The sequence below is a fragment of the Seriola lalandi genome, unplaced genomic scaffold (genome assembly GCF_002814215.2).
Source record: "Seriola lalandi dorsalis isolate HSWRI2012SDOR001 ecotype SW California unplaced genomic scaffold, Sedor1 jcf7180002054425, whole genome shotgun sequence".
Lineage (NCBI taxonomy): Eukaryota > Metazoa > Chordata > Actinopteri > Carangiformes > Carangidae > Seriola > Seriola lalandi.
The window spans coordinates 130,860-157,297 of NW_019524978.1; the positions used below are offsets into that span (position 1 = coordinate 130,860).

The 26,438-nt window shown below is 41.9% G+C and overlaps 1 protein-coding gene across 6 annotated transcripts in view; it reads right to left on the bottom strand.

The window, feature by feature from the left end:
- oxr1a (oxidation resistance 1a) overlaps window positions 1–26,438 on the bottom strand; it is a 159,236-nt gene that overhangs the window by 26,509 nt on the left and 106,289 nt on the right. For 4 of the 6 annotated variants that reach the window (XM_023410441.2, XM_023410443.2, XM_023410440.2 and 1 more), the window contains 3 exons: window positions 19,830–19,912; window positions 6,397–6,504; window positions 3,700–3,813 (listed from right to left, as the gene is read on the bottom strand). In XM_023410441.2, the coding sequence (XP_023266209.1) occupies window positions 3,700–3,813; window positions 6,397–6,504; window positions 19,830–19,912 (305 nt within the window). The remainder of the gene's footprint in view (window positions 1–3,699; window positions 3,814–6,396; window positions 6,505–19,829; window positions 19,913–26,438) is intronic. The other 2 variants (XM_023410444.2, XM_087175181.1) reach the window with 1 other exon arrangement.

Genomic DNA, 26,438 nt, shown 5'->3' on the forward strand with positions numbered 1-26,438 from the left:
CACGCACGCACGCACACGCACACGCACACGCACACACACACACACACACACACACACACAGCCAGCCAACAATCCATGCCTGCAAGATGTGTTACTTTTTGCTGCCAATACCAGCAGGCTAGCAGGCAGAGGGAGTGCATGAAGACACTTCAGAGCTGCCTTTAAGGCCTTTAGCTCTATCACAGGAGCCCTGAACAATGTAAATGGATGAAAGAAAAACTTTTACCTTGCTAACTGTAGCATAAATAGTGTTGTATAACAAGTGCATTAAAGTATATGATGGATTTATAATTTGCAGGAGATTCTGTATAGATTTTTTTTTTGACACTTCTTCCAAATAAACCCTTCCCCCTGCTTTTTGAAAATGGAAAAATTTAAGGGTGTTAACTGTATTTAGTAGGAGACATACACACACTTCATAAATGCTAGACTTAATCCAATTTAATGTGTTACATGAGTTAAACTGTTGCAGAAGTAAACTCCACAGCAACTTCTTGGAGGTGTCTGCACAAAGTGATAAATGTGTTTCAGCCACAGGGACTTTAAAGCAACAATATGTAACTTTTGAAAGAAGAAATAATACACACTTCCTCTCACAAACTTTTTACTATAACACTAGAAAACACCGAACAGTTTGGTATTGGCTACATGAATTGTTGGGCACCCTCCAGTTTGACAGAATCAGGAGGATTTTAGGGAAACACTCACCATGTTTATTATGTATTTTTGAGGGTTCATCATGTACAAGCTTTCTTTTATGGAATACAACTGTGTGAGTGTTAACACAGCTTCAATAAAAATACATATGATTTCAGTTTTGATGCAAATTAATAAAAATAACACTCTGAAGTGAAAAACCTCTGTTTTGTTAAATGGCCTTGAAGGTCTAATAGGCTGTTTAAACATCTGGTGCTACAGATTTGACTCTTTTTATATCCAAAACTAAAAGAGAAGCATCTGAAAGTAGTTTTCTTTAGAGCACTCATCTTGATCAGGGTTATACTAGCTATTTGCTGCTTGCACTGCAATTACTATACACCTCCCAGAGCCATTTATTTGGATAATATCCTCACAGAGTCGAGCGTGCCGCGCACCAAAATAGGCTTGTAATTAAAAAGATGCTGGGGAATCTGGACAAAAAAGTTAAAGCAGAAGCAGAGCGAGTTATTAAGGTCCTTCCTGTGGTTTAAAAATCAAACAGCACCTGGATGCTGCCTAGTTCTATATAACTACCAACTAAAACCCTCAAAAAAGGAGAGAGAGACAGGAGTGTGCAGGCAAGCACACACTAACATGCACAGATGACAGATACAGACACACTTTCACACGCACAAACACACTTTCACACGCACAAACACAGTCTCTCACTCTCACACACACACACACACACACACACACACACACACACACACACACACACAGTTTACACACAGTTTACACATCGGGTGAGGTAATGTTCCCTCCCGTCTGCCCTCCAAGCACACTTCCTCTGCCTGGAATAATTGCTGCCTGGCTGCTTGTCTGGGAGAGCACACAGCTCCGTTCATTAGTTGCTCTAAATATCAGACACGGCATCACTTTTAAAGGCTTAATTTCTCTGCAGTCACAGCCCCTCTCTCTGATCCTCCCCCGTCGAGAGCCGCAGAATATGCTCCTGTTCTCACAGGCATGACCTAAATAGATAAGTAGTAAATGAACAGGGCCCTTTCTTTTTGGGAAGCGTGGAGAAATTAACGGATGGAGATTAGAGTAGACGAGAGGGAGAAGGCTTGTGGTGGGAGGGAGTCTAAACTCAAGTGGAGCGGCAGCGAAGAGTGATGGCAGTGGAGACGGCAGTATCCATTTTCTTACAAAGGCGGCAAAACAAGACGACTGTTTCCATGGTGACCAGCAAACAGTCATATTTCTTAAGGGAGCACTGCGGTGCTTAATGATTGGCTCATTCAGATGCTGGAGACACAGCACCTGAGGGAGATGGCTCATGCTGCTGGTCTTAGAGGTGTGAGGACAGGATGCGCACTGGACCAGACTGGAGGTCAGACACAAACTACATGCAGCCAACCTCCAGCTGGTCTCTGTTTCTCACGCTACAATAGCATCACTAGATGTGATGTACATATGGCCAAATATCAGTTCAGGACAAGATGAGACTGAAATGAAAGGGTTATGACATAGATTTTTGCTCAGGTATTTTCTGTAGTTTATCACATACAGGTTTACGTGTGCCAAAATGAATATATCGTCAACAACATGTAAATGCCATGTGTTTCTATCTTCTTATACAGAAACTACAGTAATGTATCAAACCAAAAGCGCCATCAGCAGCTTGGATGGTAATTAAGTAACCAGTTTATCTAATGGCCTCTTTAACACATGCACTTTCTTTTGTACATGCTCTCACAATTTTACAGCTTCACGTTTGAAAAGGACCACAAGCTGTTTTTCCATAAAAGTCACTCTGGTAATCTGCTTCTCCCTCTGTAGGTCAAATGTGAATACTAAATCAGTCTTATTAATGGACACGGCACATACAAGGTTATAGTCCATGCAGGACAAACAGTATTATTCAACATGGTCAGAAACCCTCTGTTATTTATCGAGGTTGGTTGTTAGACAGTAGATCCTGTGAGTGAACAACAGAACTGCTCAATCTGGGAAAAACACTTAAAGACAAAATGCTCTCAGAACAAGTTTGTCAGGTTAGTTGTGTTGTGTTCAAACCCTAGAGCAGGTGTTGGAAATATACCTATGCACATCAAAACGACAAATAACCGACACAGTTCTAACTTGTATGTATAAGCTTTTCATCCTAGATCTAATATATATGTATGTATGTATGTATGTAATTCATTTTGTCCCTTTTTGACTTGGGGCGATTTTATTGACAAAAACACAGATACAACACCAGAGTTTGTTGACAATATAATGACACCTTGTCTCCTGCACTTTGCTGTCTTTCCATCAAAGACTACAGTAAAAAAAAAAAGGTCTTTGATTTTATTGTGTCATTGACATTTTTGTAGTTGTGTGTGATTTAATGTTCTTCACCTGAACTAAAGCTAGCATTCACAGTCTCACAAGAACTACCTTAACACAGATGTCCTTGCGCCCGACTACATGTGCATGCTTATCACTTCCTGTCCCATCCTTGGAAAATGCAAGGCAGGTTTCATTAGCAGGTCTGTCTGTCTTTTCTGTCCTTGACAGCAGGACACTTCATCGTGGATGTTCATGTTATGGCTGACAATGAACAGAGCTATAAAACGTGAGCTATAAACGCTGGCTGAAGGATAAGTCAGTATGGTGTTGTGTATACAGTGGTGACAGGGAGGCACAGGCTATATTCCTGTTGGTGTGGTTCTGTGTGTGTGTGTGTGTGTGTGTGTGTGTGTGTGTGTGTGAGAGACACTGTGTATGGTGAGCAGGGTCTAAATGTTCTAGTTGAGCATCATCATGTGTCTGCTTGTCTTGACTTCCACAAATTCATTTGAGGAAGTGACCCTGCACAAACAATTAAAATGCCTCTGCTGCCTGGATGATTACCTTGTCTAACATTAGTTGGATGATAACACAGTGTAGTAAGTACGAGGCTACTCCAACAGTGTAGCTTTCCGGAAAACAGCACAATAGTTAGGTTAATCTACTTTGACATTTTCTGAGTGTGTGTGTGATTGTGCGTCATGATCGTGGTCAACATACCGTCACCTTCTCTAAATCAGCTTCTGAGGAGGTGGGAGACAGGGGGCTGATGGGACTGAGGGAAGGGGAGCTTCCGACACTGGAGACGTACTCGGGATCAGGAACGTACAGAACCTGCAAACACAATCCATGTCTGTATTTACACAGGCACTGCCTTTGTGCAAACACGCACTGCACACCACACATGCACGCACATGGGGGGGAGATAAGGGGGAATCCCTCTCACACACATGCACACACACACAGCTACAACACCAGTCTGACAGGACAAATCACATGACATCGTGTAACGAGCCTCATGCTATTGACAAGGATAAACAGAGAAAGGGAGAGTCACAATCATGACGGATGTTAGAGATAGCAGTGATGGCACCGAGGTGTCTGATGGTTTTCATGGAGTTAGAACACATAGACTAAAACTAGTTGATGCAGAATTACTTTCCATAAATAAAAGGGCTGCAACTAATGATTGTTTTCACTATAGATTAACCTGTTGATTATTTGCTCAATTAATCAATTCAACCTTTGATCCCCAAAATGTCAGAAAATAGTGAAAAATGCCCATTACAATTCATTGATCTGACCAATCGTCTAAAACCCAAAGATATTAACTGACTTTCATAGAGGTCGAAGAAAATCAGCAACATCTTTGCTATTTAACAGAATTTATAAATCATCCACATTGTTGGTGGTTCATTTTCTGTCTATCAACTAATTGATTGATCAACTAATTGTGTCCATTTCTATATTGATGGAATATGTGCATCTGCGTGTTGCAATGACCACATGCTATCCCCAAAGATGTGTAATGTAGTGGTGAAGTAGGGGAATTACTGGCTGTAGAAGGAATATTTTGGTATTTTGGGAAAACAGTTTTTTAAATTATTTATGTGCATTCTTATTCTGTTGTTCACCTTTTGTGCTTATGTTTGGTTTCTATATTTGCTGGGTACCGGGTTTGTCTGTTTGTCTATCTACTTCCTGTTTCCGTTCTTTATGCTAAGATAAGATGACCATGTCCTGGCTGTATCTTTATATTTAGTGTTCAGACACGAGAGTTGTATTGATCTTCTCATCTAACTCGTGAGAACTAAGTATTTCTAGTGGTGGAAAGTAACTAAGTGCATTAAATGAAGTACTGAGTACAGAGGTACTTGTACTTTATGCCATTTTATTCTTACTCTCCATTTCAAAAGGGAAACATTGTTCTTTTTCCTCCACTACATTTGTTTAAAATATTTGGTATACTGTTAGTACTTATATTGGTTCTATATACAAATCATACAATGAATTTATACAATACGATGGATTATTATAGATTAAGGGCCCTGCACGAGTTATTGTGGCTGATGAGAGTTGTGTGAAACTATGCATACTGGGATTTACTTGAGGTCACCAAGTACAATTAAGACTGATAACACTAGACTAACAAAACTGAGAGAAAAGCCACTGAAAAGAATCATTATAAAATACTTTTCCTTTGATTAAGCATATTTTGCTGGTAATACTTTAAGCACTTTTAATCAAGTAGAATTGTCAAAGCAGGACTTTTACATTCTTTTAGGGTCTGAATACCTCTTCCAGCAGTACATATTTCCCAAAATGTCAAACTAACCTTTTATTCATTCCATATAATACAGACATGAAAGACTTTCCAAATGCAAATTAAAATATGTCAAATGAAGATATGTCAGAAGTGTCACTGACCTACACTAATACAAGAAGTGGTATCATTACAGAGATTATATCTGTAGCCACATGGACAACTACCTCATTTGGACCTGTACAGTTTCTATTAGAGGATTAAAGCTATAATTCTGGACTGAAGCTCTTTTTAGATTGTAAATGTTTGGACTGTACATGAAGTAGATACAGGTTTATGGTTAAAAAGTGGCTGTTTTTGTTGTGGTGTAACTTCTGCCTCAGCCGAGGAATGGGAGCAGAGATAATGGTTCAACAAGGGCTCTCTACACCCCAGTGTTTGGACGCAGCTCAACTCAGCATTGTTTGCCGAGAGCCGAGTTGGGGGATGCCAGCGCGTTTGGCGTACATGGCTCCTCTCCATTTGTCTGGATTTCATGTTGATGCCAGGGAATACGGCTACAAAATATCATTTTGCATGTTTGTCCCTTTCCCCTATTAAAAAACAGATTTAGAATTTGGGTCTATTGCTGAAAAAAGAAACGAGAAACATGAAGCAGAACATGAGCCAGGGAAGCTGGCACTGTGTTTGCCAGGCTAAAGATTGGTAGCTTGTGTCATCTTGTCGGAACTAAAGCATCTTTGGGAGAATTTAAGGATCACACATATAATTATACCTTTTAAGAAACATAATAGGTCTGTTGCAATGAATTGAATCCTAATGGGACAAGTGACGCTGTAATTAGCAGGCAATTAAGTGGGGATACAGATAGTAGGGCTGTGGTTAGTGAGTCAGCAAGTCTCAGAGAGAAATGATACACACATGCAGCATGTGATGCTCCCTAAAAACCCTCTATTTCCAATTTTTCCATATGAATTCCCACATCCAGGAAATATTTAGTAATTATGGGAAACCACTGAGAATGCTTTATGCGTCAAAGAGAATTGTACGAGGTGGAGCAGTTAGTGGGTGGCTGTGGATATGAGGTTGCTGTAGGACAGTGAAGAGGTGATGCATCTGAATCTATCAGTGAGGGCTTGCACGGCGGTTCACACCTGGCCAGGCACCACAGCTCTGGAGAACAGCTTGTTCAGCTGAACCAGCTCGTTGGGTGTGGTGTCGAACTTGAGCGCAATGCTGTTCAACGTGTCCCGCGATTCCACCTGGACCACAAAACAAGAGAGAGGACACAGAATCACACTCCTGCTCCTGTTCAGGGAACTTCCTCAAAGCTGTGAAGGGAAGACATGAAGATGTGAGACAGAGGATGAGAGGCGGAGAGAGAAAATCTGATGAACAGAGCTGGGCAATTATCACTTTAAAGTTTTTAATGTGCCTTGTTTTTTGGATGTTAGATTTTGGGATGTTATGCAAATTAAAACTGTCAGCTGTTGACCAGAAATAGATTCCCATGGGATGCAATGTTGCTGGAAGAAATATGAACTGACATGAATGTCAGCGGCAGTCGTGTTATCTTCAAATCTGCTCATGTAGCAATGTGTACCTTTTTTCAATTTAAAATAAGGAAGACAACGTCTAGAGCCATAACTATGAATCAAAAATATTTTATTTATTAATCTCTTAATTACTTTTTCAATTATATGATTAATCATTTAGTCTATAACGCACCAGAACATTATGTAAAACCCCCTAATAATTCCCCCCTTTACTGTTCTTACTCTTTATCCTAAGGGACCTTCCTCTTGGAACTTAACAATGCAAACAGGAATAACGGTCTGACCTTACATTTTTCCTTAAACTAGCTAACTGCTAAACTAGCTTTAGCCTCAGTCTTTTAGCACAATACCATGCATGTAGCTATCAAGTGCTTACCAAGACCCTTTTACAGGGTTCTTATTTTATAGCAAGTCAGGTAGAAACATTAAAATGTCAAACATTTACAACTAGCTCATGGAGCTAAATCACTTAGTTAGCTACAGCTGACAAAATATGCCAGCAACAGTTGTCATTTAAGCAGTTTGACAGTTGCTGGGTAGAAATGTGCTGCTGTTGTGCAGCTCTGTCTGAAATCAAGGACCATTGTTTAAGAAATTGCAAAAGTCTTTTAGTGGTAAATTTGCCACCATAATCATTGTAAACTGCATCTGTGCTGTGCAGAAACAGAAAGCTTGACAGGTGTAGCAACAGTAACTATCGTGGGTGGGGCTTATCAAACTGTTCAATCGGCAGATATTCAGATTACCATGATAAGAAACAGAGAAAAGCAATAATCCTCCCATCTGAGGACCTGGTTCCAATCAATGGTTGGCATTTTTCTTAATCAATCTTAAGAAACTGATTGTGAAAACTGTAGTTTTTTGCTAGTCAATTAATTGATTTATTGACTAATCTATTCAGCATTAACTGAGTGATTTAATTCACGTTGAGAGAGCACATCACCCTGAGCCATTTTAAATTCACAAAAAAGCAGAAGAAAATCATGTTAGTTGAGTTTTCATGCAGTTTCCTGCTGTTGTGGCTACACCCTGTGCTCAGCTGCAGCACCGTGCTGTGTGACACAGGTGCTTCTGCTTGTCTCCACCAGTTACAACCTATACAACAGAGATGTGCTCCACGTGTCTGAACTAGTTAAGCATCTAACGTGCCCAGCGGGAGTTTCTACCTTCCAAATAAGGATGACAATCATGTCAAAAAGTGCCTGTGTGTGTGAAATGTTGTACAAGTGAAAAAAATGAGCTCAGGGGAGAGAACCCCTGAGTACCAGATAGGCAGGGCTGACTCTAAGCTGTGTATAATTAGGACAGGATAATGGCACCGCGTGTATTAGTGCAGCAGTCATGGGACTGCCTGTGCGTGTGTGCGTGTGTGTGTGTGTGTCTACACAGTCCAAAAACACCAAGGAATGACAGATTCTCCAAATTCCTAACATGACAGATTGTTTCCATATTTTTGCAGGAGCAGACAGACAGAGACACACACAGCACAGTCACAGACAGGTAGTAGAATGAAGGAAACCAAGACAGACAAGCTGGAGCATTACTAACTCTGAATCATTGTATGTGAGGCAGTCACACATGACATGATCAGGATCATGCGTGAGGCTGCACAAATTACAGAAACTCAGAAGCTGTTAGCAACCTGTGAATGCCTTCACCTGAAAGATCACAAACCGTGATGTGCACAACTCACGCTCCAAAAAACAGGTTTTTCACTCCGAGTAGCAGCTGAAAGTTATTGTGAAATGTAAAATCTGTACCTCTCACTGTGTTACATGTGTGTCAGGCAGCACTTCATTAGACAAAATCCCTTAGCAAAATCAAAAACAGAGAGATGAAGTGTGGATGGGCTGGGAGGAAGTCATATTTCAAATATTTGAAATACACAAAGTGTGCTTGATTTAGCAAGTACAACAGAGCCATATGGGATCATCCTCAGAATCTGTGGCTCAGAGGCGAGCGAATCAAGCACTCATCAATTAGCATACACAAAGTGTGTCATTTAGCCTGTAAGCTTGAGCTTGAAATAGAGCAGGGCTTGAAGACAAGGGCAAAGGGCTGGGCATATGAAGAATGTAGCTATGTGTCTTGTGGTTGAGCACTTTGGCTGATCTTGATATGTCTCTGTGTATGTGGACAGATTTTTGTCACCACGATAGCATCACAACCGTGCAAGATATAGTTTTGTGAGTGAAAGATTAGTCTGATGGTGGGTGTGGTATGACCCATGAGGACTGAGTACTCATGTCATAATGTAGTAACAACTACTGAGTACTCAAGGTATGTAGTTGTCCATACTTTTAAACTCGAATATGGTCTCATTTTGGATAATAAATAATTATGGTTATTCAAATTGGTTAAAAATCTAATTGGATTTAGGAAAACATCAATTCCCAATGTATGCATTCAATCATCAGTTCATAATAAGGTTATGGCCAAAGCAACACCATTACAGGCAGCTAGAGGAATAACAACAACATTGATACAGTGCCTCTAGGAAAATTTCTAAGTGTACTGACAATAAAGTCACATGACACCGCGCTAGCTGACAGTGGCAGAAATCCAGCAGAAAGTGCTAATAAAAGACTAATCACCACGAAAGTACAGTGACAGTAACACTGCTATGTCACTTGTTTTGGCTCATTAGCTTTTCGAGCTGAAACATCTTGTGATGCTGGTCACTTGCTTGCAGCACCATCCTCCACTGCTGAGCAAATTAAAAGTGCGAGCAGGAGTGTGTTTAAAGTCGAATATAGTAAGTAGTTTTGGTTTGGAAATTGGACACTGTATAGAAATCTAAGCAGCTGACCAAATAACTGTTGAGTCATTGTTGCTGATCAACAGTTGGTCTATTAGGACTACACTTGCAAGGGTTGGACAAAGCGAAGTTTGGATGTTGGTAAGTGCTAACCCAGGTGCCCAGACTGTGGGCTACACTGAGTTTGGATGCCGTACCCTCTGGGAGAACACACTAATCAGAGCTGAGGTCAGTCACGTTGCTGGTATACAGTCTCCCTGACTCAGCAATGTGTGCAACTTTGTTTGGCCAACAATGAACAAGGCAGAGCAGGAATGCATTGTGCAGTATGGATCGGGTGGGGAAGCTGAGCCGGGCTGGACTGAGGTGGAGAGGATGCAGTGGTTTGACCTGCAGGGGCTTCATGGTGAGAACATGTGCACTGCAGAGAAGGACAGGAGGGGCGGAGCACACCTCTTCTGGGATATTCCCGGCTAGTAGCTGGTTGTAGATGGATGGATGTCACTGGATTAAAGTGAAGTAAGGACCAAAAGACGAATCATTAGATTTCCTTTACACTAACCTGTTGCTCTACAGTATGTACACTAAAAACAAAATCATTTCCATCATTCATCAGCATTATTGTAGCAAGTTTCTGTAAATGCAGACATCTATTTTTACCTGCTCCAGAGACACGTCTCCTTGAAGGGTCAAAGTGGAGATACACAATAACAGCAGTTTGTTGATCTGATTCAATTCTCCGTCTTGATTAAATGTTAATTTGATCATTTTCTAGAAGCAAATCAAATCCAAAAAGTATCCTTCATATTTCAAAATGCTATTTGATACCTTTAGATTTTCACTGCTTGTTCATCAGGCCAAATTTAATTCAATGATTTGATCAAAATTGAGATTTAGTTAAGCGGAGGTTGCACAGCAACCAAGGCCGTGAATACATGGACAAACCTCATGAACTGTAAGGTTCTCGTGTGTGTGACATAGACAGCGACATATAAGACATAGTATAGTAAACAAAGTGATCAGCTGCCAGAATCACTTAATCAATTAGTCTATAAAGCACCACAACATGATATAAAAAGCCTTAATAATTTCCCCAAACCCCAAGAGATGTTTTCAGCCAGTCTGTCAAGATTTAGATTTCTCTACATACTGAAGTAATGTATATTGGGCTGTATTAAAAGTGATGTGGCATTTAAAGAATGGAAGGATAATGTCATTTTTGGCCTTTCCAAAACCAAAAACACAAGAGGAAACTTCTGTTGGTATATTATCAGGATATATTTTCAATGAGATTTAGAAAGGACTGTATAGACCTGATGTATCACTCATTACAGAAAAAAGACGTGGTTCCAAGCTAGTCTGTAGAAGTATCCCAGTTATGATTTGGCTTTTCCAGTGTCCCAATTAAACTGTATGTTGTGTGTGTGTAAAGACCAAATCCTGTTTTCAGGACTCTGTATAAGCTCTTATCCCAATACTGTGAAAATCTAACATATACCTCGGGTGGAAACTGCATGTAACCACCCTCTGCAGGTTTTCTAATCACTGTCAATAAAACAGAGATTTGCTCTAGTCTTTCATTACTTGTGATTGGATGGAGAAGCCAAATCCTGCAAAGCAACCAGATTCACTCTCAAATGCTAAGGTAATGCTCAACTGCTATAGAGATGACAGAGTAAATTAATGTTGAGGATTCCTGCACGAGCCTGCACTTACATGTAAATTGATCAAACACCTGGATACTGTCAAGTACCAAGGAGCTAAATAACCAGCTTTTCTCTATGTTGCATGTAAACATCATACCTCAAACAAGATCAAAACCAAGAAGAGATACCAGTTTGAATGTCAACACACTCAGTGATGTCTTATTTGTTTGGATTTTAGCTAGTTAAATCAAGTGTGATGAACAAACAGAATATACCGTGGTGTTTTCCACCGCAGTGACTGGAAGAAACGAAAGCAGCAGAGCCACAAAGAAGACATAAGAAGGATGCGGTGACAGGTTTGTCTCCCACCTAAAATATTTCCTCATAACTGTCATTAACAACTGCTCTCGGACATCTTATGACAGCATCAAGGAACTACATGATTTGTCATCTCGCCAGCTCTGTAAAGAGAGTCGCACTGTTCACTCAGACAACAGCAGCATGTCAACTTGATAAATACCCTGTCCCAAAGAGAACAGAAGGCGTCACAGAGATCAGACCCACGGTGGCAATGTCTGTGACACAACAATGACACACACACACACCCATTATGTATTTAGAACATGGCCATAAAAAGCAGGATAATAACACCATATTATACCCTAGACATTAGAAATTATTACTGTGGTGTGTCATAATTGCTCATCATTCATCCCGTCCATCCAAGTATTTACAACCCCCCGGTTCAGCGTTTGTGTAATGTCCTTGGTACATGGCTAGCATTTTAAGATTGAATGCTTACTTTAAAGGACATAATGGGGTTTTTCTGTTTACTTTAGTGGAGAAGATAAAGAGTTAATAATCAGCAGGGTTCCCACAGTGTCGGAGCCTTTCATCCAGGTGGCCTCAGCACATAGCATCGATTCTCCCTAGGTGCTATTTGCTACCATCTCATCCATGACCTATTTATTTTTAGCTTTATAGCTCCTCTGTTGTCCAGCACAAAGCCAACCTATGGGACATTTGGGTCTTCAGGACATTTACAGCTGCACTCTGTAAAATAAGGTCACACATTTGGTTTACATTGTAGAAACCTCTGCCTTTTGCTCTACAAATAGATAACTCAAAGCTTAACCTCACCCAAGACAGCTGTTGGCTCCTGTATCGAAAAGCTGCTCTGGTAGTTCTTGTATCAGGAGCTCGGTCGATCAATATGAGTAAAAATATTAATATATATGTTCAATGAAGTAAACATTGGCAAAGCCAGGTTGTGGGCTGATCTTGGCACCAAATATGGTGTATTAACAGTACGATTCATTCTTGCCTTTTAAGCTTAATTAATCGCTTTATCTAAATGAGCCAGTAATATCAGCAACACAGCGAGCTTCATACGTCACAGAAGCATCAAGGCACCACTAAAATGACTAAAATGAATGTACTGCTCATCTGACTCCCACCAAATCTCAGATGTAGCCATTGATCGTACTGTAAGAGGAGCTATCTCTAACTCGATTAAGTGGCAGAGGACAGGCGACATGCAAACGAGACCCACTGATAAAGACCTGTTATTGACACATTGACAGGAGAGCGTGGGAGGGGGAGAAAGAGAGAGTAATCACAATCAGGATCATAGCCACTAATGACAGGTGGACCCTATCTTCTTATCCATTGGATCAATAATACCCATTATTCATCCAGAACTGGGGATGAATAATTAAGCTTCTTCCTGTTCGGGTGACATCGCCCTCCTTTAAGAAGGGTAGATGAAGGCCGTGGCAGCCATCTTGAGAATGACTGACATCTAGCTAATGTTCACCTTGTCGAACAGGAGAGGACGTTACAGATTCAACAAGGGCAGTCGGATGGACGGTTAAAGACTAATAGCTCCATTAAAGAGTCCGCTGACATCTTGGTAAGAACATTAAGTGAGGAACACGCAAGCAAATCTATGAGTGCTACTGCAAAAGGTCAACCAAGGAAGTAAGATGCGATCTCAGAGCTATTGGTTACATTATTAAGCAGATATGTTTTAAAACGGTAACCACTCACAGGTCGGTTGCCACCTCGGACTCTCAACTGAAAAAAGGAAAAAGGAGTGGAAGAGATTAAACAACTGGAAAAGAGTAAAAGAGAGACCATAATCAACACAATGATTCCACTGTGTCGTCATCAAACTGGAAATAAAACTCCAGGGTTTGGTTTAATCACCCATAATACCATATCAGGGCAGCTATCGCTCCTCATTTTATAATGAAGGATGAAGCCCAGCTTTAGCATGAGAGTTGCCATGGTGACTTTCTCGTTACTATCCTAATGGCATGTGTATTGTGTGCATCTATATCCTCGCTGATCATATGCAGATCTAAATTTAGACCCGCTTGAAGTGATGGGGAGAAAGTCATGTTATTCTGGACTTTTCGTGGGGACAGAGAGGAAGAGTTGCTGTCTCACTTTCATGGATTCCTCCTTGGGTCAGGTTGTGACCTCCTGCTTCAGGCTTCGACAGCCCGTCCACTGATTTGCCAACACAAACACAGAAGCATAATGACAAAGGCAGTGTTCGAGCCAGGACTGTGTGAGAGGGGATCAGATGGGTCCATTATGTAGTTTTCCACTGATATGGTAACAATGTCAAACTGTTGTCAGGCCTCACAGCTGAAGATCTCAGTCCTCACTTTTAGCTGCTGAGCTAATGTTAGCTAAAGTTATAGTTTCATAGACTGACAGAACGAGCTGGTGCTCAGCTCTAAGTGTCCAAAGATTCTAATGAAAGCGATCATTATTATTATTATTATTATTATTATTATCATATAGTAATATGATGTACTTTAACTGAAAGGATTCTGACTATTATTTAATATCGTCTTGTATCAGGTGTCTGTCTATAATCGACTGCTATCTTGCTGCCGTGCAGGTCTACAAAATGATGCCTGTATGAAGGCAGCCAACACAAGAATGTTTATTAAGCAACAGACTCATCACTCTGCTGATCTTTCTGAACACATAATGCACACAGTCCTCGCTAACTCTTTAAATATGAAAATGAAGCAGACTGGCATTTCACTCCCTGAGAAACCTCTTTGGCAAAGCGTAGAGACAGACTCTGGCTTGAGATGCGTGTTTACCAGGTAACAGCCAAGTCATTTTGTAGTTTGGCTAACAGAATACATGTTGATACAGCGAAATCTAAAACTGAAAAGTTTTATCTCCCTCCAACATGAAGGAGAAACATGGGCAAGGGCAGTTCAAATAATGCTTAGACAAAAAGGTATCAGAGTGAGCTGCTGACATCAAAGCCATGTATTAGTCTGCTCCTCTACCCATCAAACCACCCATCCATCAGTCTCCATCTTCTCCATATGCACTCCGCTCTGTCCCCTCCTCCATCACTTCTAACATCCCCATCCACACACCCCTCCAATCCCATCATTTCTCCATCATCCAGAGCTGTGAAAGAGCTGAAACAGTGGGAACCCCTCTCCTACCCAGCAGTGAATAATGCAATCAGAGTGACTGATTGTCAGGAGGGTGCTGAGTTAAGATTACTGCTGATGTGCGTTTCTCTGTGTGCGTGCGTGTACACACACACACACACACACACACACACACACACACACACACACACACACACACACACGGTGCTTGGTGTATGACTCATCTAACGTCCACAAGCCCTCTAATGCCCACAGTGCTTCCTCTCAGCCCAGCAGAGATCCATTCAACCAGCAGACTGGCAATACTGACTGATCGTGGCTCTGTCATTATCAGCCTTACCTAGTTCACATCTGGTGGAATCATGACACATCTGGATCATACTGACACAGACTGTGTATAGACATGTTGGTAGAGCTGGGTATTTAACCTCATTATTTTTTGTCTGTTGCACTAAGTATCAAAAACTGCCAACTACAAAACAATGGCATTGAATGCTTGCTCAGATTTGTAGATTCTTCAGTCACATATGTAATGACTTAAATCACACTTTTTATTAAGGAAATTCCTGTGGCTGTGTCCTGTGAAGTATGGCTGCTTGTGTTTAGATAGCACTTACCATAATTAATCCCTCAAATGGTAAGTGAAAAAAAAGGACTTTTTAAGAAAAACATGTTCCTCAAGGTGTCAAATCAAGACTACAACAGTAGTCATGCTAGCAGAATTTTGAGTCAAATGCCAACATTAGCACACTACAACACATGCTTATGTTTAGTAGGTGTGTCTATGTTCACCAACATTTGCAAATCAGCACTAAAACAGCCATTTCACATAAAACCACAAATGTTAACCTCATAGTTCCTCTAGCACAGCGGCGCGAGAGGAAGTGCTGGAGGGTCACCAAAGTTATTAGGATTCATCCTCCAGGAACTATGAATGTCTAAACAAAACTTTCATTGTAATAGTTTTTGAGATATTTCAGTCAGCCAACTAGCTGCCAGATGTTTCTGTCCTTACCCAGCACTATATATATATATATATATATATATATATATATATATATGTATATGTAAATACACATACATATGGGAGAATGGGAAAGTGGTCTCAGATTTGTTTAAAATGCTATCTGACTCCTCATGTTGTTGGGAAGAAAGGCAACATCATGACTGCTCTCAATTTCATTCTTTCTTCCCCAGCCTACAAACTAGAATTCAGATGTTGCTTCCCCTCAAAACTGCTCTCTAGTGTCACTATACAAAGTGTAATGAGAACTTTGCTGTGCCATTTCTGCTGAGAGCGCTGCAATAGACTGAAAGAGAGTGTGGGTAAGGGAGTTCAGGACAAAGATTTGACTAAATATGACTCAACAATAAAGCATACTTCCAGTTTATCACAACGTAGATGTTATCTTTGTAGTTTCTGTTGGTTATGATGACACTGAACTCACCAATTTAGATCTTTTAATGTGGTAGTATCACAAAAAAAAGTCTGAAGGGATAAGAAAGATGATCAGGCAGTAACTCTAGGGGGCATATCTACTTTTATTTAATAGCAAGCATTACAGATGTGATGGGAAAGAGCTAGGGAAGTATACAATACTTGGTCAGCATTAGAAAGCTGCATTATATTGGAAAAAACTGACAATGCAAGTTTTTTTTCCCGCTATATTAGAAAAAGACAGGAATGAATAAATCCATACAACTGACGCTGCTTATTTTCTTGCACTCAAATCTTCCTTTTCTGTGCTTTTCTTTGCTCATATTCAGGTAAGGTCAGGTAAACTGATCAAGAATGATTGTTAATGAACAATCGCTGTGGATACAGAGCCAACATGTCACTCACTGGCAACAGAACAGGGGGTGGCTTTCTTTAATTAATTATTAAATAATAAGGTGCTCCACTGCAAATATTTTAATTGCCAAGTACTTTGCGACAAAGAAATCCTTGAACAATATATACAGCTCCATTGCTTCATGTTCTGTTAAATAAATAACAACCCTCACAGTCTCGGGTCAGGTGGGTGATGGTTGATTAAATATTGTGATTGGCACGCACGGTTACATTAATTGGTGACTCTAAATTTCTTGGAGGTGTGAATGTGAGTGTGAATGGTTGTTTGTCTCTATACGTCAGCCTTGTGATTCACTGGGGAGCTGTCCAGGGTGTACCCCGCCCTCGCCCTCGCCCAAGGTCAGCTGGGATTGGCTCCAGCACCCCCTGCGAACCCTATAAGGATAAGCAGTATGGCTAATGAATGAATGAATGAAAGAATTTTTAAGCTGTGGTGGGACAAATGAGACTGTGGCAGGCTGCTACAGTAATTAATGGGAAACATGGAATGAGATTATTATTATCTTATATTATTATATTATTATTATTACCTAAATTTTGAGTGCAATTTCATTTTCACCTCGGGATATCCCGAGCCGATCGGATCAGTATCAGAGCCGAGCATATTTTAATGAATCAGCTGATCTGCTTCTTTCTTTACTGCACTTCACTGTTATCTCTCCTCTCTTCTTAGAAAAGTGTGCCCAAAACAATCAGCAGCTTCTCATTTTAAAAATGAAAAACCAGACCTCCGGTAGTTTGTCATCAGCTGTTGTTAATTAACATTAAGCAGGGCTTGTTTGCTCTCTGTACTCAACCAAATATTGTTTTAATATAAAAGAAGCATCACTATGTAACAACTTATTTCTGAAAATATAATTATCAGATCAGATTCAATATCAACAGTCTAGGAAGATTGGGGCCAAATAACTTGAATGCGCATCTGTAGTTTCACCCCAGAACCATCTGCCTAAACTTTTAAAAGTTCATGTTTCTTGCCCTGTCTGATTCTTATTAGCCATGCCACCATGTTCAAAGGTAAAATACACCTTAATTTGTTACCTTAACCAATAGAAAGTAAGAACAAAGCTACAAAAGTAACACACAGGTTGTAAATGCGACCATTTGTTAGTGAGGACACCCTGCGGGTCCTTGGAGTTCAGGCAAAAACCAAAATAGCAGCTCAACTAGAACATCAGTGTCCACAGTGTGGTAACGCTGATGTGTCTGGAGATAAATATGTGAGGCCCGCACTTTGTCACTTTTTCATTTTGTTTGACTTTGACTGGCTGCCCTCTCAGGCAGTCTAAGAGCTGCTACCCCCCCCCCCCCCCCCCCCCCCTTTCTCCATGGCTCACCTCTGTGTTGCTCCTTGCCTCTCTGTCTACGTCTTTCTGTCTCATCATCTATCTCTGTTGTTCCCAGAGACTTCAAACACTTTTTTAATTGGATGCAGGTCAGCCAATAGCTGGACTTGGCTGAATGGACTTGCGTTATCAGTGTCTAGGCAGATGGGTTGCAGCTGCTCAGGTTATTTCTCAATGCAAAAAAAAAAGAAAAATAAAAGGGAGAGGAAAAGAAGCCTGTGTGTGAGGTAGAAGGGTGAGAGGAGGGAGGGAGAAGGAGGGAGATTGTATTGATAAAGCAGCATAAGAGGAAGCCCTCCTTTTTCCTGTGGGCGCCAGGCGATAGATTATAAACTTATCAGCTGGAGAGCGAAATAAGGAAACATCGCCGGCTGTCCCCCCAGCACAGGAGATGAGTTTAAGATAAAGCTGCTTCTCAATCACAGAGACACTGTCGGCCATGTGTCTCTCAGAGTGGAGGTTATACGGCCTTAAATATTCTCACCGGCCCCGAGCCTCCTCGCTACGTGCTGTTGCAGCATGTCAGGCTACAGGACACAATCATTCGCTGAGCTCAATCCATCCATCACACTATCAGCAATCTAGTGGGGGGTAATAAGGGGGAAAGACAGAGAGAGAGAGTGATGGCTGACAAGAACAGGATCGGTATGCTGTGTAATTGAGATATTAATCTTTTTTCCCCCCAAACTAAATGCTAAATTTATCCCTTTTTTTTTTCTTTTTACCACAAGCATTTCTATCCATGCTGCTGACTCCTGAGCTCGTATCAGGCCCATGACACAGTGCTTTGCCTCTGACAAATATCCAGTTGTAACGGTTTAGGTAGTTCGAGCCCTGGTGAAGTAAACAAGGGCCTTGTCAATCAGCAGGTCCAGGATGACTGACAGGGCGGGGAGGCGGTGGACATGGAGGTGGTGTCAGTGTTGCTTAGGTGTTCGAAATGGGGGAAGGGAGCCAATCACAGTGAGACCCTACAGTAGCTCCTGGAGCCGAGAGCAAGCGTCCGGGGAGATCCAGGGGCAGAGTAACGGTCAAAAAGGGGGGAATGAGAAGAGAGGAGTTTGAGGGAGAGACGTGAATGTCAGTGGGAGACCACGGACCCTTCCTCCTCTCCCTCCCTTCCCTTCCTCTCCTTACTTCCTCCCTTCCCTTCCTCTCTCCTCGGCAGACAGTCGGAGCTGAGCCACAGAAATCCCACTCCTCACTGTTGCCACGGAGAGGGAGGCAAGAAAGGCAGTCTGATTGCAGCTGGATTTGAGGGTCATTTGAAGAACACAACCAGGCAAAGCAGAGACGGGCTCCATTTTCAGTTCACGCCAGGGAACCAGAGCCCTCTCCCTCTCTCAACCCCCCTCCCCTTCTCCTATACAACAGCTAAATCAATAGAAATGACAACGCAGTTGGAAGGTCATTTGCGAGCACAGCGAGCTCTGTGGTGGAATGCTCGCCGATACGTGGCGCGTAGAACGAGTGGAAAAACAAATAGACATCCTGCCAGCTCTCCTGCCTGTCTGTCCGGCTCTGGTCCAGCTGGAGGAAATGTATGGAGCTGCTACAGTTTTTGCCTCCTTCCTATATATTAACATGCAAAATGGAGCTGAGTGTTGTGCTGCTGCACTGGGAGTCTTTAACATAGGATGCATTGTTTTCCATAAGCTCTCTATGAGCTACCTTGCACACACACACAAACACACACACTGCCCTCTTTATGTAAACAGTTTGAGAAGGAGGTACACGTGTTCCACTGGCAAAATCCACCAAATACTTCTCCCCTCACTAATGAGATACCAAGCGTGGTCAGACACGGTGCCTTCACAACACACAAACACAACTGCTACAGCTCGGATATTACTGGAGCTAGTCAGAGCTACACAAACCACCAGCAGCAGACACACACGCACACACAGAAGCAGCAGCAGCACGGGAGCAGAAAAGCGTCAAAAACATGTAACGACGTTAACACAGAAACAGCACTTTCGCTTGAGCGTTACTCACAGAATATTCGATGGTCCCTTTGGGTCTCTGGAACGACATGCGCCTCCCATCCTTCTTCTCTGGAGTCTTCTTCTGGCCGGTATCTGAAAGCAAGCGAGGCAAGGTACGCATTACATTCATGTTCCTCTCTCCCCAGCTTGTCACAAGCTGCCGTTTCCCAGCCCCGTGGGTAGACAGCTCATTCGTCAACAGTGAGCGAGCCAGCCAGCCAGCCAGCGATGTGAGCTGTGAGCGCTGGACCCCTTTCTCTCTCTCTCCTCTCTCTCTCTCTTCCTCTCTCTCTCCTTCTCGCTCTGCTTCTACTCTCCCGCTCTTGCTCTCTCTCTCTATCTCACACTGTCCTCGCCTCGCTCACCCTCTCCCTTCTTCCTCCTGGCCCACTGTGCAGCGCAATGACAGCCGTTGAAAGCAGTTCACCTTGCCTTCCTCCCCTTGTTGCCTCTCACGGCAGACAGAGACAAGGCTGACCTCCATCAGGGCACCACCGCTCTGGATGCGAGCCCGAGAGGAGAAGAGGAAGATGGATTCGGCTGAGAAGCAGGGCACGCGGAAGCTGGAGATGGAGCACAGGGAAAGTGGGGGCTGAACTGGAGGGTGGATGAAGGAGAAGGGGGGCGGGGGGTTCAGCGCTATGAGTTGGTTGGGTAATGAGGGGATGTTGCAGGGGGAAGTGACAACTGAAGAGGAGAGTGGAGGTGTAAAGTGATTGTCGTGGCTCCAGTTGTTTTGGGATACTTTCAGTGGATTACAGCAGTTTTCCTACTTTCTGAAAGGAACTGGTGGAAGGGTTGGAAGGTAAAGGAGGGATGGTTGGGAGAATGAAGGCAGAAGGTCACAGCTGGCAACTGGAGGTTTAAGTATAAGAATAAAAGGATAGGAAGTGGTAGAGATGGATGGATTTGGGGGTTCAGAGGAAAAAGAAATGAAGGGTGTATGGTGACAGATGGGGAAGATGGGGGGCTGGGTGAAAATGGGAGAAGGGATGAAGATGAAGGCAAGAGGGTGGATGGAATATCGAAGCGAGTAGATGAAAGAAAGAAGCAAAAGATACGATGGGAGATGAAAGAAACCGGAAGGAGACTCTTGGGAACGAGAGGATCTAGAAAAGGGGCCGACTTTGGTCTTTGACTTGGGGCTGAAGAAAGGGAGCATTGGGGGGTGTAGGGCGCGAGAGCAAAGACGGCAGTTGACTGGAGAAGGTCATTCTGAGTTTGGGTGAAAGATTTGTGTCGGACATGTATAGACCCAATGCCTTAAAACACCTCTATTACACATCTTACCTAGGTGTTGTACATGACTAAAGAGTCCCTTTATTTGTGTCTTTCTCATCAGGTATCTCAGATTGCTCAAAACATGAGTCATACACCAGTGTTGCTATTTCTGGGGCTCGGGACTGCCTGGCAGAAAGTGAGAGGGGACGGGAAATCAGAGCTGCTTCAGGTGTGAATGTCAGCTTGTAAAGATGAAGCTGTGGGTTAAGTTCATGAAATGTAGACGTAGGCTGGACACAATACTGATATTCTAACATCGCACTAGATATCGTCTTTAATTTTGCTCACCACATTAGCATAGAACAGACAAAATATTAAGTAATTAAATAAATATCATTATTTAATTAGTTGAATAAATAATAAATAATCTTTTCCTGGTTTTAAAGGCTACATTTCAGGGGCTTTAATTTCATTGCTTCACTGCGTCCCAGCTTCCCAGTTTTCTTTTGGCTCATTTACATTTACAAAGAAAAGGCTTTCTCCAACCTCATGTCACAGGTTGCATTTGTCTTGAGGCTTTTATCTTTCCCTTCTCAGATTGTTCATTTGATTGATGATTTTAGAGGCTGGAGGAGGTGAAACTGTCCGATGTTTCACAAGAAAAAAAAAAAGCAAAGAATAAAAAACAAACACAACAAAAATCCCTAAAAATACTAAGCATGACTTTCTGTACAAGTATGTTTTGATGAATTGAATGACTCTTTCAGGTGTAGATATACTTTGACCAGAGTGCCCCCACACTTTTACAACACTGGAGTGAGTTTGACAATTTCTGTGACTTTGTGAAGCCAATGCTCTTGGGATGTCAACAATGTCCTGATGGTCTGTCGGCCCACCTCTGTGGTCCAGACTGAAATATCTCATCACCTGTTAGCCAGATTACCATGGTATTTTGCCTCAGCTGTTCTGTTTGTTAGCCAATATTAGCATGATCACACACTACACTGAGTTGGTGATTATGAGAAAACATTACACCAGTAACAGCAGGTTGGTATTGTCACTATGAGCACGTAAGCATCATGGATGTGAATGGCAGGACGAAGTTTACCTTTCGCTAAAAGAACCACTGCGCCTCAGTACAACCTCACAAAGCTGCTGACATGGCTGTTAACTTGTTTTTTTTTTTCATTCTCTACACAACAATTTCTAGCATTTTCTGCATGTGCAACAAGGCGCAGCACAATAAGTGTCTTCTGGGAAACACAAAGACAAAAGTGTGCAACATTATGCCCATATTACGCCTGCTCTCTATTGAGGCCTGCCTTTGGAACAGGAAGAAACACTTAGCCGTCCAATGGGTCTGATGGGATGTCATATGCACTAGTTCTTTTCTCACATTCCTCCACCTTCAGAATCATCTTGTAACCCCTTGCTTGACCCCCAGGCTGGGAAGTAATGATCAATTCCTCCACATTACGTTGTGTGTATTATCTTTGCACAGGACAAATAGTCATCTCCAGAATATTAGTACATCATTAAATACAAAGGAACTTGGTATTTTGTTAAGACTAAAGTATGAAATAACCGGTAGCATTGCATAAGGAGTTGTGTAGAGCAAAAACACAAATTGTAACAGTGTGCCAGATCAATTATTCAGTATCCAGATGAAACCGTTGGAAGGATTATAACTTTCAGTGGGACAATACAAACTGGAGCTCTGGATTGTGGATGATGGTGTCTTAGTTTCTATTTAGAGGCATCGGTTTGATTCCATGCTTCCATGTTATGAAATATAATCCACGGTGTCTCCGTTTAATAGCAAGTCATGCCAGTGCGGCAGACTGCATGTAACCTGAGACTGTAATTAAGCAGCAGAGGTGTCGATGCACTTTGTGAGCTGCCGGGTCACAATAAAGATGATGGGTGTAACTTGACGGGCACCAGATTTTGATTTAGTTGAAGTCTTAGTGTTCTTAAGAAAATATGCATCAGATTTAGTCAGATTTTTGTCATTTTGGTCAAAAACTAAAAATATTTTAGCCTTAGTCTAATTTTAGTCCCAGATTTTTTATTTTCTTCTAAGCACTTTGAGGCTACAGCTGTCGCCATCTTTGTACACAGTTACCACGGTTACAAAGTTATCATTTCCAAAGTCTGTCTACTTGAACATTACTGCTCTCTCTAATCTAAACTGGTAAAGTTGTTCCTGCTAACCTAGCATCACTGCAGCTGCCTATGCTGTTAAAAAAAAAAACCCCACTAGTATACATCAAACTGGTGGAAGCTGAGCACAGTGATGCCTCAGACTTCCAGATAATACAGAACGAAGGGAATGAGCAGTGGGAGACAGTCACAGCGAGATATGTAGAGAAAAGACAGAAAGAGAGAGAAAGTGAAGGAGAATAACAGATATGCATTAGCAGCTGCAAGGGTGTTCGCACATGGTGAGCCGGTGACTGGTCTAAAATTAAACCTCACCGCGGAAAGGTGGCACAGTAAATGGGCATTTTATTCACACTCCAGACACACAGTGGAGCACAGCACCGGGGCATCTTCAATAACAGAGGCTCTGGTTTCATCCCACTCCACAGGACATCAGGAGCATCTGTTGTCTGTGAATACGCCCTGCTTCTATAGAGGGGAAACTACTTCTGAAGTCCACAAACCACAGCCTGCTTGTTTCATGTCATCCATCTGCATCCACTAGTTGTCAGTTACTTAACTAACTGTTCACAAAACACAAAATGTGGTATGTGTTACATTATATTTCACAGGGATTTCTGTTATTGTGTCCATCCTCACAAGTTTTTGAGGAAAAGTTTTCAACTCATCCTGCACAGCACCTGTTCAGTGTGGCTGTGGTGCTATTGCCTCCCCTACTGTTTAGGGGTTTTCTAAAAATAACATCTGGGGAGGGCTGTATATAGCCAGCAGGCAGGGAAAACAAGGGAGCAGAGGGAAATTGGCTGCTTGTGTATTCTATCAGACCATGAGGGAATGTTAGTCAGATCGTTGTTGACTCTCCTATTCCCTGCCTGCTTCGGTTTGTCATGGCTGTGCACAGAGCGAAGGGAAACTATATATTTAGCAGCCGTGATTCATACTCAACAGATTGCACGGGTACAGGATTCAGCATGTTTTTAGACTCAAATACAGTAGCATTTGCATTTAGCTCTTGTCATGAATCAGTTTGTCCTTCATTTTACATAAAAATAGCGCAGACCTCTTCATAAGTTTTCTCATCTGACCCACCGAAAAGAATGACAACAAATCAACAAATAAGGCAGTTGTAAACTGAAGATCTCTACCAAGTATGCCACTGTGAAAAGTTTGTGAATAACATGACTACAATATCTCACAGGTCTCTTTCATAGCTACCATTAATGTGCATCTTCAGTGATAAAACTTAGCAGGAAAAAGAATGAGATAAATCTAAATTAAAGCTGACACAACAACTACAGTATGTACACTTAAACCCAAAGGATGCCAGGAAATGCAATGAATCGGATTAATATTATTTTCTTTTGTCCTCAAGAGGCTTCACTTCAGAACTTTGTCACTCAGTGGGGGGGTCGATCACAGTTCCCCCCCACATAGACACATTAAACCATAGACCTGCTGAGAGGTGACAGCTAAACCTCCTACAGGTCCAGGAAAATCACTTGCATGTCCTCTCAATTGTAATGACTTTAAAGTGGACAGACCCCCCCACCACCACCACACCCCACGCACTGATACCTTCCTCTCTGCAGTGTTGTTTAGCCACGAGGCAGTGTAGCGGGCCATAACGTGCATGCAGCCATTGCAACACACGTTTTCGTTAAGTTCCTCAGATAGGCATGACTTCTTGTGACTGTTTACATCCCAGGCTGGTGAGAGGCAGCCTTTGTTTTTCCCTGATACACAGCAGTTCCTTTCAGCTTCTCTCACACAGCTGACCCAGTGTTGTTGTAATTCAGCCCATTAATGAGCCAACTAAAATGTTCTTTATGGGAAATGACAACAGTAAAATTGCATAGGCTGTGGTAACCGCTGTTTTACTTGGTTGAACAACAAATTAGATAACTAGCGACCTCGCCTCACCTCTGTTAAAAATTTCTCCACTGTGCTGTTCAGCAGAGACGAGTGCATTTACTTTATCTAGATTGGCACTGGCCACGGGCCCATTTCTTCAAACATTTCCAGCGCAGCCTCTGCACCCCCTGGAGCTCTGGATTCTGCCATTTTGAGTATGTTATGTCATGCTGTCTCAATGAATGATGTGCATGATGTGTGTTGTGGGAGAAAAGCCTGTGTGTCTGAACATGAAAAATCAAAGTTGACACACTATCTGTCTGCATATTGACGGCAAAAACATGCTTGACACTGCTATTCGATATTTTTTCCATCAACAGTTTCTCACTGGGCTCTCCAGAGGATTTACTATATCTCAATATACAGAGATATTTTGATATAAACTCTTGATAAAAATTCTAGACATATATAGCCACAAAGCGTTTTATCCATATTGTCCACTCATAATATTTTAATTTTAATGTATAATATATATATGCATCCACCATTTTTTTGCCACATTTTATAAACAAAACTAAACAGTACAAAAAAAAATGACGCATTAAAATATATATCAGTTTACCTATTTTTTGTACACTTGTTCACTACATTGTGAACTGTATGTAAATGACCAGTATCATATACTTACATTCTTTCTAACAGAATGAGGCAGCTCAGTTATGGCAAGTCAGGACATTAAATATTTTTTGGCTTCAACATCTATTGGCATTAAAGGAACTGATCAACAGCCCTCTTCCACAGCCTTACACATACACTGCACATACACTAACCATCTTGGTTAGTAAAAGTTGTTTTCAAAGAAAACTCAAGTGTAACATTGGAAAAAAAAATACTGCAGATGCTCTTATCCTGACATGTAGGCCACTGTGCTGGGTTAAGAGGGATTGATGGAGAGTTGTTACCTCTGACTTGAATCAAGAGTCTGTGAAAAGACACTTGTATATGCAGTGAAATGCTTACACAAACAAAACAGGAGTAAAAAGTGCTGACTATCACACAGTGACTAACTCGGGCTTTAAAGCTGAGTGGCCGGTGCTGTTGTCTCAACACCCAGTTGTTAGGTGGACATGACAATCTTATTGCAGCGAAGAAGAGCTGCAAGTTTCATGAGCCTCTTTCTCATGTGCAAAAGGAGGTAATCCATTATGTATCATAAGTTACTGTACAGTACATTATCATATACCATAAGGAAAGAATATAAGTAGTTTCATAGAGAGCTGGGAGGCCAAGTTTAATGATGGTGTGCGGGGAGTCTTGCTGGTGCCAGGGCCTGTGTGTGGATGCAGAGAGCATGCTGTTTGAGGGAGTAAGCTCTTACTTCATG